The sequence below is a fragment of the Catharus ustulatus genome, chromosome 5 (assembly GCF_009819885.2).
Source record: "Catharus ustulatus isolate bCatUst1 chromosome 5, bCatUst1.pri.v2, whole genome shotgun sequence".
Taxonomy (NCBI): Eukaryota; Metazoa; Chordata; class Aves; order Passeriformes; family Turdidae; genus Catharus; species Catharus ustulatus.
The window spans coordinates 38,963,699-38,979,478 of record NC_046225.1 but is presented as its reverse complement, the minus strand read 5'-3'; the positions used below and the strand labels follow the sequence as shown (position 1 = coordinate 38,979,478).

General features: G+C 38.7%; 1 protein-coding gene across 8 annotated transcripts in view; it reads right to left on the bottom strand.

The window, feature by feature from the left end:
• The window catches only part of WDR17 (WD repeat domain 17), a 63,779-nt gene that overhangs the window by 9,152 nt on the left and 38,847 nt on the right, over positions 1-15,780 (bottom strand). For all 8 annotated transcript variants that reach the window (XM_033060295.1, XM_033060296.2, XM_033060292.2 and 5 more), the window contains 11 exons: positions 15,248-15,412; positions 12,504-12,706; positions 12,219-12,368; positions 11,981-12,111; positions 9,813-9,938; positions 7,524-7,679; positions 7,181-7,245; positions 6,276-6,408; positions 5,008-5,099; positions 3,729-3,828; positions 2,625-2,764 (listed from right to left, as the gene is read on the bottom strand). In XM_033060295.1, coding sequence (XP_032916186.1) covers positions 2,625-2,764; positions 3,729-3,828; positions 5,008-5,099; positions 6,276-6,408; positions 7,181-7,245; positions 7,524-7,679; positions 9,813-9,938; positions 11,981-12,111; positions 12,219-12,368; positions 12,504-12,706; positions 15,248-15,412 — 1,461 coding nt within the window. The remainder of the gene's footprint in view (positions 1-2,624; positions 2,765-3,728; positions 3,829-5,007; positions 5,100-6,275; positions 6,409-7,180; positions 7,246-7,523; positions 7,680-9,812; positions 9,939-11,980; positions 12,112-12,218; positions 12,369-12,503; positions 12,707-15,247; positions 15,413-15,780) is intronic.

Here is a 15,780-nt window from a genome sequence, read left to right as displayed (position 1 = left end):
GGGAAAGCGCATGAATGTTTAGTTTTAAATTATTTTTTTGTTTGATTTTATATTTTAGAGCATTTCTAAACATAACCAACCAAAACTCAAGAACTGATTTTTTTATTAACCCATCAGGATCCATCAGGTATTCCTTTTGCTGTCTACAATTAAGTGCTTCACTGCAGTGAAATGTTTGCAACTGATGGCTATCCTTAAGCATAACAACCAGTAAAAATAAAAAGGGAGCCCTTCAAATATCAGAGACCCTTGAAATTCAGCTTCCCTATACACGATCTTATGAGTACAGATAACCAAGGGAATAATGCTGGGTGAAAATCTCTTTATTAAAAAACTAAGAGAGTCATGAATCTCTGATCTTTTCCTATGGAATATAAAAAATATGCTGCAATGGCTGAAAATCAGAATTCAGGATTGCAGGGTATTCAGTGTAGTGTGTGAAACCCACTGACAAATCCAGATGTATACTTGGGCAATATGCAGTATGCAGTAAAATTCAAAATTTTATCATGCATACTCATGTAGATTTCAGTGTACACATGCTGTAAGTTTACAGAAGATTTATGGACATAAACATAAATGCCATATCATTATAAGCACTAATTACAACCCTGAGATCAGAACAAGCTTTTGTTATGGAGCTGGAAAAAATATACACTGTTTTTTAACTCCACATCCAGTGCTTCCTATCGAAGGCTACATAAAAATCACCCTTCACAATGAGTGAGCTTCAGACACCTTAAAAGCTGCAGGTGGAGTTGCCAGAACAACCCTATTAAGACAATGCAGACATGATAAACCATTGCAAAATGAAAGCAACAAGTCAATGATTTCTTATTTTATCTTTTTCTACAATGCTTCATTGTCTAATGAAAGCTAAATGTTCTGTAGAAAGGAGTTCCACTATGTTTCTCTCAGGCTACCTTTAGATACATTAGCAACTTCTAATTGTAAAAGAAAAATTGATCCTTAACTGTTTAAGTATAAACCAGTTATACTGCCAAAGTACAGCTGCCTTAGGAAGGTAATAGGAAATATACAGTAATTTCACGATTATACGCCACACCATTTTGACTAAAATTTTGGTCTGAACCAGGAAGTGAGGCTTATAATCAGGTGCGGCTTATATATGGACAAAGAAGGAAAAGTTGCTGGTTTAGTTTGGAGGACAGGTGTCTGCTGAGAAAGGCAGGAGCTTCTCTTTGAAATGGAGAATGTAAACTCCCTCCCTCCAAATTATTATAATTTTGAAATCAAGCGGCTCTCAGGCAAAAATATGGGAATTAGGAATAACAGTTCTTTTCTAGGGAAATTAAAATAGAAATACAGTACTACAAAGAAACAAACTCCAAACCCTGACAAAGTCAGAGTACAACCTGACACCCCGTCAGGCAGGGTGTTGGTAGCAGTCCCATTAAATGGTGGCTGCATCCTCTTGCAGTGACAGATGTGATTCAGTTGGAGCAGTGCTCCTGTAGAAGGTGCAGTTTCCCTCTGGAGGTCCAGTGGTGATGTGGAGAAATCTGGTTTTCCTCTGGAGTCCAGTGGAGAAAGAGGCTCCCTTAGTGTCCCAAAACCTCTGTTTTTATCTTGGTAAGAAATGTTGGGCTCTTCTCCCTGGCTGGAGCAACTTCCAATGGGATGCAGTAATTTTATCAGTCATACAGTGGGACTCAATGGGCCATTAGTAGAAAATGACTCCCTGGAGGAAGGATGGGTTGTGAAAAGATAAAGAACAACACCCCACCTGGTTTCAATGGATGGCCCATTAGCAGAATACCTCCAACGGAGATAAGGATCACTGCCCCCACCTTCAACAGATGGTGATAGAATAGATACCTTTTATCAGACTCTGTATTGTAACGTGCGCCTTATAATTAGGTGCGGCTTATATATGGACAAAGAACGAAAAGTTGTCAACACCCAGAAGTGCATCTTATAATCAGGTGGGGCTTATAATCGTGAAGTTACTGTACCTTAGGAAGGTTTTCTGCTTTTTCATTGTTAGATAAAAACCAAGAAGTTGTATTCTTCAAAGTAAAACCACTATAATGAGGAAAATAAAATTTAATACAGAAGGCTTCCCCTATATGCAAGACAGAAGTTACTTCTGCAGAATTAAAGAGTAATCCTGTTTCATCCTTAAATCTTTGTGCAGTGTTGTTTTCCTAATACTAATAGAAGATAATTTTTCAGACTCATAGTTTTATATTTTTCAATATAAAAAATATTCACTTCACATATCCTACTTGAGCTGTTCCTTTTGACTTTTTAACTCAATTCCAGCCTTACTTTTTTTGAAGCATTCTTTTTACTCAGTACAAACTAGGACTTCATAAGCTACCTACTGTCCAAGTAGCTAGGGTTTTTTTCAGTGGGTTTCACACTCTGACAATGACTCCTCTCTTATTTACAATGCATACGGAATGTATTTTGAGATTAAAGCAGAACATTTGCATGCCCTGTACTTCAAAAGTCCAATATAGCAATACTTTTTTAAGTAGCACTTTTTATTCTCCCTTCCTGTGGTAGTTTGATCTCTACAAAGTTTCACAACGACAGATCTTGATTGTTTTGTCAGGGAGAAAAATAAAAAAATCATCTTTGGATTAAGAAATTCTTACCATGCTATTACTGCCATACATTTTCTTGCTAGTAATTCTAGGGCATAATGTGTTGCTTGTGCTGCACTTTCTCCCAAGACAGTACCCACACTGATTGCCAACTCCAGTTCATTTCCACGAATCAGGTTTGCCATCGCAAGCTTCCTCAATGAAAAAATTACATCATTAAGAGACATGAGCAGTTTTGGGTATTCACGGTGTTGAGCATATGACATTCACTTATGAGACTTTTTACAGAAGGACAAATAATTAAACTCAATTATATATACTTTGGGTCTCTTGAACGAGTAAATAATTGTGCACCATGTGTTAATGTGTTTAATCAAATAGATTATCCATAGCAGAATAGTCCTTTATTCAGCTGAAGAGATCATATAAATACAATACCTAAAATGCATGATAGGAATTCCATCTAGTCTTAAGGACACTAGCATTCAGAGTGTATATTTCCCCTTCTCTTTCAGTGAAAGGACATTCAAAAACCCAGGAAAACGGGAAGGATTGTCCTGCTCTTACTCTCTGAGCAATCATAGTTACCAACAGGCATAGCAGAATGTCAAATCCTACGAGACTACAAAACAACTTGAAATATGCCTATTTAGAAATATAGGCATTAACTGATTCTCAGTTTCTCTCAGAAAAGCTTATTCGGATGGAATTGTATTTATTTGGGGGGAATAGAGGAAGAAAAATGTGTTAAGTCAGCAACAACAAAATCCAGATAAAATGAGGAAAAGAAACAATTTCTAAAATTACAAGTGAATTAAAAATATAATAAAATGTTTCCTACATGTCAGTTCTATTTTTGTATTGAGGGGTGGGCTTTATTTTTCCTAGTTACTTCTTCATTTAGATTGTAAATTCTTCGAGGTGGATGATTGTGTCTTCTTTAGCACAATAACTTCCAGTTCTAAATTGGTATTATGAGTTACCATAAACAGTAACACTTAGATGTATACATCTAAGGTACTAAAGTATCTTATATTGACTAATATAAAACACTTAGATGCATATATCTAAGGTACTTAAGTATCTTATATTGATTAATATAACAAGATATTGTAAATAAAATTCAGCAGCAACATTAAAGAAAAAGAAAATTACCTCTATATTTTCAACAGACAGATGACAACATGCTGCAAGCACCGCACGGCCATCCTGGAAATACCAATCGGCCAGTTCTTTACTGACCTTCTGCAGGAGACTGCAAGAACAAAAAATTAATTGTGCAAGATCACTTTAAGGTTGGAGTGCCTTGGGTCTTAATTTATGTAAAATTCACCACCTAAATGATGTAAAATGCTTCTGTACCCTATAAGTTGCTATATTTGGTTCACAGATAATGACACTATTAGCTTGAAAAAATGCAATCTTTTCAAGCTTCATCCACTACTTATGTCGATGCATATTGAGGTGGGTCAGTTACCCAAAGTTTGCATCAGTAGGAAATGTCTCTTCGGATTGACAGAAGAAAGATCAAATATTTGCATATCCAACCTGTAAACCCAGCACCTGAGCAATTTCTCTAATTGCTCAAAAACTGCTCATGTAAATGAAGTAATTACACAACCTCCAAACTGGTTTTGTTACTACACCTATAACTTGATAATGTAATTCAGTTTTTTCAGTGCTGTTCTAGACAAGGAGAAGTCCATATTTGGGGTTTTTTAATGGGCATGGACAATGGGAATCATAGAATCATAAAATGGCTTGTGTTAGAGAAGACCTTAAAGATCATTCTGTTCCAAGCCCCCTGTCATGGGTGGGAGAGGGGGCTTCCCCTGGACTGCGTTACTCAGAGCCTCATCCAACCTGGCCTTGAACACTTCCAGGGTTGGAGCATCCTCAGCTTCTCTGGGCAACCTGTGACAGTGACTCACCACTCTCACAGAAAAGAATTTTTTCTAATATCTAATTTAAACTTAATCTCTCAATTTGATTTTTATTTCATGTTATCAGAACCTTCATTGGTGACAAACAGCAAAGCTTCAGGAGGAGATTATGTGTAATAACAGAGGATCATGGATGCTTGTTAATGCTAGATCTTACTCACCCAAGGTTCTGAGTTAATATGCTATATATTTTAGAGTTAATATGCCATATATTTTAGTGCACAGGAACGCATCTTAAATATCAAGTAAGTGAAAATGACATTTATAATTATAATATATACATATGAAAAATCCACGTTGTGCCAGGAGGCACAATAGGGAAATTAGTGTAGCATCAGGTAGTCAGTAACTCTACTAAGTACTAAAAGACGCAATATTTTGTTGAACTCTACATTGCTGATGCCAAATTAAACACCTATGCTTTATCTCCCTTAATGACTTTACACTCTGCAATAAGATGAGGTTTACAGTTATAAACTACAACATCTTACTCATTATAATCATCTGTATTGTTTCCACCAGAATATGCAGTTCCGCTTGCTGTGGAGAGTGGTGACATCTGTATGTTTCCTTCACAAGCTGCCTGGAAGTGAATAAAATATGGCTTAATTCATGCAGAATTCAAACTGAAGATGAAATGGAATTTTTCAATAACAATAAAAGTAATCTAAGATCTATAAAAAAATTCTAAAGCCCAGTTATAATAAAGAAAATGTTTAAATGTTTAAACTAATGAACTTATTCATAGCTAAATCTTAACCTAGTTTTATCTAGCTATACAAGAATTCTACTGAAGTAAGACACTTCTTCCTTCCTATGTATTTGTGCAGGATTTTTCAGCATTTGGATATAATGGACAGTGAAGGCTACAACCCTGATTTTTACACCCCAAGGAGTAAGCAGCTCTGAGGGAAGGATGAAGTCCATAGATACTTCTCAGCAAATCTGGAAAAATTTGGCATATAGTGGCTTAAGGTGAACTTTTCTTTGTATCTCGCAATAATTAATTTCTAACATTAAATACAGAGAGATCAATGAGGGCTAAAATGAAATCAGTTGACAAAGTGATGGTTGGTCAAGGGTTAGACTCAGTGATCTAACTGATTCTGTGATTTTTCAAAATTCTTTCACATGCTTTGACATGTAGCTGGGATAACACCATTAAACCTCAGGGCTCAGTTACAGGAAAGGTAAATCCTGGCATTTTGTTGCTCATTATTATCTTATTAAACCTTTGAGACAAAGACTATTCTATGAATTTTAATATCTCTGCAATACCTCTCTTACAACAAAATTCAGGATCTTTCTGAAGCTTTAACTTGCTTTAAAGTTCAAAGATTACAGCATTTTAAATCTAAGCATGTGTCAAAGTTAAATTCTGTACATTATTAGCTATTTAGCTAAAACATGCTGATGATTTTTCAGCAGAAATTCAAGAGAAATCAAATCCTACATGAAGCTGATGTTAAGGGCAATACTGGCTGTTGAAAAACAGGTTCCATTTCAATTGAAAATGAACACATCAGTCTTCATTACGGTCATTTGGTTGCAGTTTAGAAAAATCAGTCTTTAATTCTGTAAACATGAGACACCTCCTTCTTATGATTTCTGTATAGAAACTGGTCAATACCACATGGAAGTAAAGACTAAGACATCATTATTCAGCTATTTTGCCTTTTAAATATGCATGTCATATTCTGAGCTACAAGCTAAGAGATAAATAAATATGTCTCCCACACTAGTATATATGTAGTAATACCTGTGCAACAAGCAGAGCCTCTTTAAGCTGACCTCTTGAAGAAAAGAAAGAAACCAGTTTCTTCACATCTCCAATAGCTATACAGTATGGGATAACATCATCATTTTCTTCCTGAATTAACTGATCAGCTCTCCTAATTAAACAAATGAATAAATAAACAAGAAAGATCTATGTATATGAACAATCACCAACCTTATCTATATGGAGTAGGTGTTAGATGAAGTCGAATAAAGTTCACTGAAATTCATCTGCCTTTCCAGATGTACAAACTGTGAACACTGCACTAAAGAGTTTATAAATTTGCAATTTATGTTCAACCCTTTGATTCTTGCACACAAAGTTATAGCTAAAATCCTCCGCAGTTCTATCCCAAAGCTTACTGAACAAAAAGTAGCATCACTAGAATGCTGTAACAAAAGACAAGTACAGTAATTTCATGTGTATAAGGTGCACCCTTTTGACTAAAATTTTGGTCCGAACCCAGAAGTGCGCCTTATACCCTGAGCGCCTTATATATGGACAAAGTACAGAAATTTGCCAACCTGGAAGTGCGAGCTGGCAGCCCAGGGCAGCCTGTGAGAGTCAGTAGCCTGCAGCAGCCAGCGGGAGTGCCAGGGCCCGCGGCAGGGGGAGGTTGCCTGGGACTGCATTTAAAGGCCATGCCAATCTGTAAAAAATGTCTGCAAGTTGAGCACTTGCCAGTAAACCCCGCGATCACGAGATTCCGTTACTAATTTGTTACTTGTTGCACGTGGATCCTCGCTGCAAAAAAGAAGTGTGCCTTATACTCCAGTGAGCCTTATACTCATGAAATTACTGTATATCTGGTAATAGTATCCACCCTTCCTACTTGTCTGTGCCCTTTTATGGACTGAAGCTACAATGTGCCATTTTAATTAACTTACCTTTGCATTAACTTCCTCCAATATTTCATTGATACACCAGGTGCAACTGAGAGCGCTTTGTCCCACTAGAAGAAAGCAGCAATACGTTCAACTTGGTAATTTCCATTTGAGAAACAGCCGTAATTTAAACTAGTATAACTTTTCTTCCATTAAAAATAAATTTGTCAAGAGTTAAATAAAGAATGAGTTATGCTTTGGACTGCATATGTTAAAAATAAGTGGAACAAGATTACTCTTTTGGGACTTGTGACCCGTTTATTGCCTCCCCATCTTTGCTAGGGAAACTGGTTTTAAGAAAATCTTCATATTTTTTTTATTCTTCAATAGTGTTCTGATATTTTACCTCTCCAAGTTCTACCATTAGCTCACAATATCGCTGAATTTGTCCTAATCTTAAATGTATTTCTGCAGCTTCTTTGAGTCTTTCCTCTTTGGTTGGTGCACCAATACCACCTCCAAACTTAGACATCTTTACTGTTGTCAGTTCTTGTGCCTTGGACTGGGAAAAAAAAAAAAAAAGATTAAGAAGTTTTCAGTGGTGAAAACAAGTTTTCTTGAGAATGGACTATCGCCAAATATTACAGTGGAATACAGAGGATATAATTTAAGAAAAAAGTTCTTTAGCGAGAAGGTTAATTGGAAGAGATTTCAGTGAACTATGTTTATGTTGTTAATGTGTTAGTAAATGTGTTTGTTGTACATACACATTTTCCTTGATTATCTTCCTATAATAACTTAATTTTTTTTATTCTCATATATAGATGGTATGTCCCTCATAAAAATCCTGATATTTTGAAAAAATTAAATTTGTGAACATAAATCATACAAAGCTGAAAATTGTACATATTACCATTATAATTATGTCCACATAAAGAAATAACAAAGACAGCAGGCTTAACTGGTTGACAACAGGCTCTGTGATCTGATCTGTCATACCCCATTAACCTTATGGCCAAGAAATTATTTATATTCCCAACTACTGCAATTTTATATTAGTTGGGAAGATAAGACTAAATTTCTTCATCTGGCAGAGTCTGAGAAACAAGCTGCAACAGAATTATATACAGGGAAAAAAAAGAAGCAAAGGGGGATTCCATTTCAAGAATTCTCCGTTCAATTCTATTATCAATGAACAATGATGACATTTGGCTATTCATGACTTTGCAGTACCATAATGGAAGATGCAGAACAAATTTTGAACATTCTTCACCAAGTAAACTGCCATGTAGACCAATGGCAGCTCAAGGGGATCTGTTTTTTTAAAAAACATAACACATTAATTTATTTTCCTCAGAACCTCTATATTTTTTATTATTTTCACACTAAAGTCTCCAATAAATCCTCTCTTTCCTAAAAACAGAAAAAACAGAGTTGCTCTACATCCTTATTTCATCCTGAAATGTGTAGGTGCTTCAGTGCCATTATTTAGTTTCCTAAGGAAAAGAGAGTATTAGCAGTCCTTAACAAGCAGTCAGCATTACTGTCCCCTGTACTTTCTCCTAAAGCTCTCTAACAAGATTCTGAGTCAGCAATGAAGGGGAAAAAATGCTTTTAATGTGAACACTTAATCCAGGACCACAGAATGACCAGCAATCACTGTAGTTACTCTAGGTCACTAGAGTTATAAATGCATGAAATCATGTTGCAGGGATAAACAGGCTGCTGGCACTGCACAAGTCAAAATTTAATGTCTTCTCAGGCTAACTGGCTGAGAAACCTGTTTTTTCAGACACATGGACACACAAACAGAGCTTCATAGGATTAGCAGAACAGCTGGTATTATTACACTAAACAACACTAATAAACTTCACTGGAGAGTCGTAAGGAATGTAGGACACTCTTAAAGAGCCTGTGATTTTTCAAAAGGCACAGCATGTAACAGCAAACAACAGGTGACACCAGGCAAGTACTAGTCCTGGGGCTGGCAAGTGCATTCCCTGATCCATACCAGTAGTTCATCTTTCCTCTATTTACAATCCAGTCATTAGAGTATGGGATTCTTTAGTACTCATAAGAACTTCCTAACAGAATTATGAATCTGCATATTCTACAGAAACTGTGTATCTGGTTGCATATTCATAAATGCAGCTACTAATAAATGTACTTGAATTTCCTATTCTCATTCAAGCCACTCTTAAGCTGCATATCTGTATTAGTGACAGGTTCTTGCCATTCCTTCTTCCGAGAGCTACAGAACATATTTCTGCTGACTCTCTCCCATTTTCAGACATGAATTCCCCTGTCTGTACACCTGAACATAGCTGCATGTTTATACAAGCAAATAATTTGACTTTACTGAACATAAAAGTACAGTGTATATAATAGGTAAGACAAACTTGCTTCCTAAGTGAAACTGTAGTGATGACTGCTTTGGAATTTCTTTTAATTGTTTTAAAAATGCTTGACTAGTTAATACCTGTAACAGCATTTTAACACTGACTATGCATGAAGTCACACAGACTCAGCTAGATACAATTGTAGCAGACTGGTATTGCAGTGAAGAACTGGTATTGCACAAATATCTTTGGACATGAAGTTGTGGCCTTTCGTAAAACATTGAATGTTATTTTTAAATAGTGAAATACAACATGTACTAACAACCATTTTCTCATATTGTTTGTGCTTCACTTACCAATCTAAAGCGAATGAGGTGCTTCATATGCATAATTCCTTTGCAGTAGTTCTGTGGAAGCAAACTGTCATCCTGTCCTTTTATTACAGCAACCAAGTCCCATAAATTTTTGCTGCCTCCTGGAGGCTAAAATTGTTGGGGAAGAAGAGTTTTAATACAGTTATGTTTAAGAGAGAAACTTGGAACTTATAAAGATGTTGGAAAACATTTGTCAGTCAACTCCAAGAAATATAATTTCAGATAATTTCAATATTAGAACCTTTATTATGAAAACATGAATTAGTTCAAGATACTACAAGTCCTTCAATCTTCTTGAATGTTGTAAAGGTACAGTGAGATCCATGAACCTTTTTGGTTATGTGTGGACAAAGCTGAGGGCTTGGCATTAGAGTTTTCCCTATTGCTTTCAAAGAAATAGAAGTTATCTTGTGTCTATTGCTGCTACAAACCAACAGTCAGCTGCTGGCATGCAGGAGCTGACCCCAGATTTGTTTACTTCTTTCTGTAAAGCAAAGGCATGGGCCAAATAGAAAAGAGCTTCAAGGCTTGACTGCCACAACTTGTTTTACTATCTTAATAAAAAATCTTAAAATAGACACATATAGTAAAATGGTATATGCACAAAATATTAATTTTAAAAAATAAATACATTTTAAGCATTTTTCTATTGCTCTACCCTTTGAATCAATTGCTCTGTAGAAACTGGACAACAGTTAAACATTGAATGAAGTCTAGAAGTGAGTATTCAAAAGCTTAAAGAAGCTTTTCTAAGAATAACAGGATCACAAGATTAGAAATCCAATTATTTCTGAGCTGGTAAAAAGCATAAAATCCTACTAGGGAAATTTCTGTCCTGCTACAGGAAGGGAAGGGAAGGGAAGGGAAGGGAAGGGAAGGGAAGGGAAGGGAAGGGAAGGGAAGGGAAGGGAAGGGAAGGGAAGGGAAGGGAAGGGAAGGGAAGGGAAGGGAAGGGAAGGGAAGGGAAGGGAAGGGACAACAAAAAAAACCCAAACAAACAAAAAAACAAACAAAAATAAACCTAAAAAACCCCAAAAATAAAAAAAAACCACAAACCAAAAAAAAAAAGGGAAAAAACCCAAGAAATCCCCCTACTCTCTCATTTTTCTGTTCACTAAAACTCTTGTAAGACTCCTTATAGTTTACCACAATGCCTCATTTTCTGGACTCAAAGAGCACTGAGCATATCTGATCAAACAACCTTTCTTTCTTGGAAAATTCTAGTATTCTTAAACCAATTTTACTCTCAAATCAACATAGGAAATCAAAATTTATAACTTCTGTAAAACAAAAAGTTCCATAAATATATTTTTAACAAAAGAGAAAATGTCTAAGTTTGAAATTGAGAAAGATTGTTTCATAATTTCTAAATTATACACTTCAATTTAGCTAGAACTCAAACTAAATATTTGGGATGAACTAGGTCTTTTTAGATCAGTGTTTTGACTTAAATTACAACATTGTTTGACACAAGCTCCAGTAGTAGTGGAACCTATAGATTCAAGTACTTTTGTCCTTGTTCTACAACAAGTGCAGCTCCTATTCAGCTAAGAACTCACAGGAACCCATATTTTTAACTCATTTGCACTGAGAGGGCAGCACTTTATAGAAAATATTACTGTGCAGTGGAGAAAAAGCAATAGATGCATACTGAGGCATGGGTCATCTGGACCTACAGTTCCTAAAACATAAAGAGCAGTTTGGGCACAGACACGTGGACAGTTCAAATCTTATAAGTAATGAGGGTGTTCTTTTGATCAATTAAATGATGAATTTAAAAAATTAAAACTCTAATGCAGTTTGATTAAACACATAGTTTCTTTTTCTTCAAGAGCAAATTGCTGACAAATTAACCTTTCATAGAGCAAATTGTATTACTTCACTCATTTAACTTTGCAAAAAGCTAGATTGCTTTTCACAAAGCTAAATTAATGAAATTTGTTTTTCACAACTGACAAACAGTTCAATCATGGACATTTTTATATGGTGACCTGTTAAGAAATTAACTGATACATGCCTATTTTCAAAGTTTCCTTCAAGAAAGAGAGGAAGAAAATGGTAGAGAAAAAAGAAATCTCAATTTCAGAGATTGACTTCAGAAAAGAAAGTCATGTACATTGACAGCATCCCTAAGATTGCAGAATACTTACTGAAAAAAATTCTGAAAACCACCTCAGTTTTTTTCCTTGAAGATTTCCTGACAATTTTTCCAATTCTTGTTTAATATCCCTGGAAACTTTACCACACAGCAAAGGAGAAGCTCCAGACTCCACAGCGCGATCTAATACACACAAAGATTTATATATGAAATTAAAATAAAAAACAACCAAAGGAATAGGCATATTAACATAAAGAAAATTGAAACAGTGGTTTATACAATTTGCTTACCTGTATTGCCGACAATATCATCCCAACATCTGTCTGTTATGATATTTATTTGTAGAGGGTTTATAAGAGGTGTCAATGACCAGAGTCTCACAGTGGAATCACGAGAGCAGGATGCCATAGTAAATGGACGACTAGGATGACATGTTAATCCTAGGAGAGGGGATATTAAAAATGTAGTCAAATAAGTTTATCTAATAAATTCTCTCATTAAATTACTTTACAAATTCCAAAATATATTGGAATGCTTTCCAATACAGAAATAAAACAAAATTTAAAAGATATTACCATATACATCTGCACCATGATCATAAACTGTGTCCAAACATGTTCCATCTCTTGTGTCCCAGACCCGAATTGTATAATCCCAACTGCCAGATATTAGAAGGTAAGGAATTTCAGGATTCCACATCAGTCCCCGTACTGGAGCTGTATGTCCACTAAGAACATTTATACAAGCATCTTGTGTATAATCCCATATCCGAACAGTACTGAAACAGGATAAAAACAGATAACAATCTAGATCAGATCACCTACTAAAATATAATTATTTCTCTACTTCAGCAATATTTTAAGCTTCAAATCTATCAGAATATTTATTTGCATCAAAACAGGGCTCGAAGAGTTGTAGCGAAAGGTGCTAAATCTGGCTAGCGACTGTTCACCAGCAATGCTTCTCAATTCTAGGGCCAGTCCTGCTCAATGTACAGTAATTTCGCGACCATAAGGCGCACCGGACTATAAGGCACACTTTTTTTTTGCAGCGAAGATCCGTGCCGCGCGCAACAAAGGAGTTAGTGACGGAATCGCTTGATCGTGGAGTTTACTGGCAGGTGCTCAATTTGCAAACATTTTTCCCAGATTGGTGTAGCCTTTAAACACAGCCCCAAGCGTCCTCCCCGTGCGTGGGCCCCATCACTCCCGCCTGGCGCCGGCTGGCGAGGTAGGGCTCAGGGCGACTGCAGCTCGTGACGGCCGCGGTTCGGGGTGGCTCGGGGCTGGAACGGCTCACACCTCGGGGTTGCTGCAGCTCACGGAGGCTCAGGGCCGCCATGGCTCGGGACGGCTTGGGGCTGCCTGCAGCTTGGGGCGGCTCGGGGCCGACCGTGGCTCGAGGTGGCTTGGGACCACCCGCAGCTTGGGGCGGCTCAGAAGCTCCCACGGCTCGGGGCTGCCCACTCCCTCCCTCCCTGTGCGGCTCCTGCTGGCCGGGGACGGCCTGTGGCCACCCGGTCCCACCCACTCCGCATGGCTCCCGCTGGTCACAGCTGCCCGCTCCCGCCCCTCCCTTGCAGCTCAGCGCTCCTGCGGTGCCGCCCCCCTGCGGCTTGTGCCTCACACTTCCGGGTTGGCAAATTTCACAACTTTGTACATTATATAAGGCGCACTCCCAGGTTCAGACCAAAATTTTAGTCAAAAGGGTGTGCTTTATAGTCGTGAAATTACTGTATTTTATTGTCAAGAAGTTTGCTCTCAAGCTGTCTCCTGTCATGAATCAATACACTATGAACTAACAGATTTTGCTTCAAGTATAAACCTCTAATGAATGATAATGGGAAAGCAACAGAAGCCAATACTCCAAACTTTATAAAATATCCTTTTACAAAAATATCTTGTACGGAAGATCTGCACGGCAGTGGCTTAGACTCATGGAAAAATGATTCCCCCTGCTTAACATGGACTGATATGCTCTCCCTCAAAAGCAATGGCATCAAACAAAAAACCAGAAGTATCCAATACTCATTAAAATTCTCTACAGATTCTACTTACGTATACAGTAATTTCACGACTATAAGGCGCACCGGACTATAAGGTGCACCCCCCCCGGATTCGGCAAAATTCGCAACTTTGTAGATCAGATAAGGCGCACCGGTCTATAAGGCGCACTTTTTTTTTTCCAGCAAGGCCCCGCCCCCAGCTCACCCCGTGCGGTTGCTGGCCGAGGCCCCGCCTCAACCCGGTAGCCATTGGCCCCCGGGCCCGCCTCCACCTGGTAGGGGCGGTGCCGCGAGCCACCGGACCACCCTGGACCCGGCAGCCATGGCTCCCCGGGACTGCCTGGACCCAGGAGCGGGGGTGCCGCTGGCCCCCTAGCCCGCCTTCATCCGGCAGCCGTGGGCTCCCGGGGCTGCCTGGACCCAGGAGCGGGGGTGCCGCGGACCCCCTAGCCCACATTCACACGGCCGCCATGGCTCCCTGGTACTGCCTGGACCCAGGAGCGGGGGTGCCGCCGGCCCCCTAGCCTGCCTTCATCCAGCAGCCATGGGCTCCCGGGACTTCCTGGACCCGGGAAGGTGGGTGCCGCGGCCCCCCTAGCCCACATTCACCCGGCAGCCATGGGCTCCCGGGACTACCTGGACCCAGGAAGGCGGGTGCCGCGGCCTCCCTAGCCCACATTCACCTGGTAGCCATGGGGCCCCAGGACTGCCTGGACCGGAGAGGGGCGGTGCCTCGGGCCCCCTGGTCCGCCTCCACCCGGCAGGGGCAGTGCCATGGGCCTCCGGGCCCGCCCCCAGCCGCCTGCTGTGGCACTTCCGGCTCCCCCCACGGCTCTCAGCTCACACTTCCAGTTTGGCAAATTTCGCCGCTTTGTACGTCAGATAAGGCGCACCGGACTCTAAGGCGCACTTCCGGGTTCGAGGGAAAATTTTAGTCAAAAGGGTGCGCCTTATAGTCGTGAAATTACTGTACTTTTGAAAAATATCAAACAAGACCAGGTCTTGCACCATTTCGTCAGATGTAATGTAAACATGTGTTATCCTCCTTGTGCTATTCCTTGCAGTAACAGTATCAGGCACTATGCTTGGGAAAGCATTTGGAATCTTGCACTAGTACAGCAGCTGTGACAATTTTAGATAATGACCCTGCTGCCCAAATACAATATAAAGCTAAGAGCAAAGCTAAAACCTGGATCTGAACCATGCAGAGATTTAGATTATTAAGTGTTGACAACACCATTACAAATAAAGATGTAAGTTTCTTCAATAGGCCTGTTTGAGGTTTATGTTTTCTAATAGTTCATAAATACTCACCCATCATCAGAGCCACTGCAGAGGATTCCTTCTCTGAGAGGAGACCACCGTACATGAAACACTTTTGCAGTATGCCCAGTAAAAACTTTCAGTGGTTGATCAGAGCTGGTTGCCAAGTAGTAAACACGAACATTTTTATCCTCACAACCAGTAGCTATCATATCTCTGCAAAATAAAAAAAGCAAAATCCTGGGTAAGAGAGATGATGAATATTTTTCTTAAATTTAAAAAAAATATTATATGCAATTTGTGACTATATTTTTAAATAGAAAACTTTTTGCTTCTCCTTCATCTCTTCAAAACATAGCTATCGATAATCCAATCGAAAAAACTAAGTCAGAAAAAACTTGATAAAGATCCATTGGTTGGAATGGGGAATATATTTGCGCTAGTCTTACTATGCACCAAATACAAAACTATTATTAAATTGAATTACTATATATATAGTAATGTATTTAGTTGTCTGATACATCTTCACCTTTGCAGTCATTACAAGGACACCAATATAAACCTCTCTTTCCTGGTGTTGAATG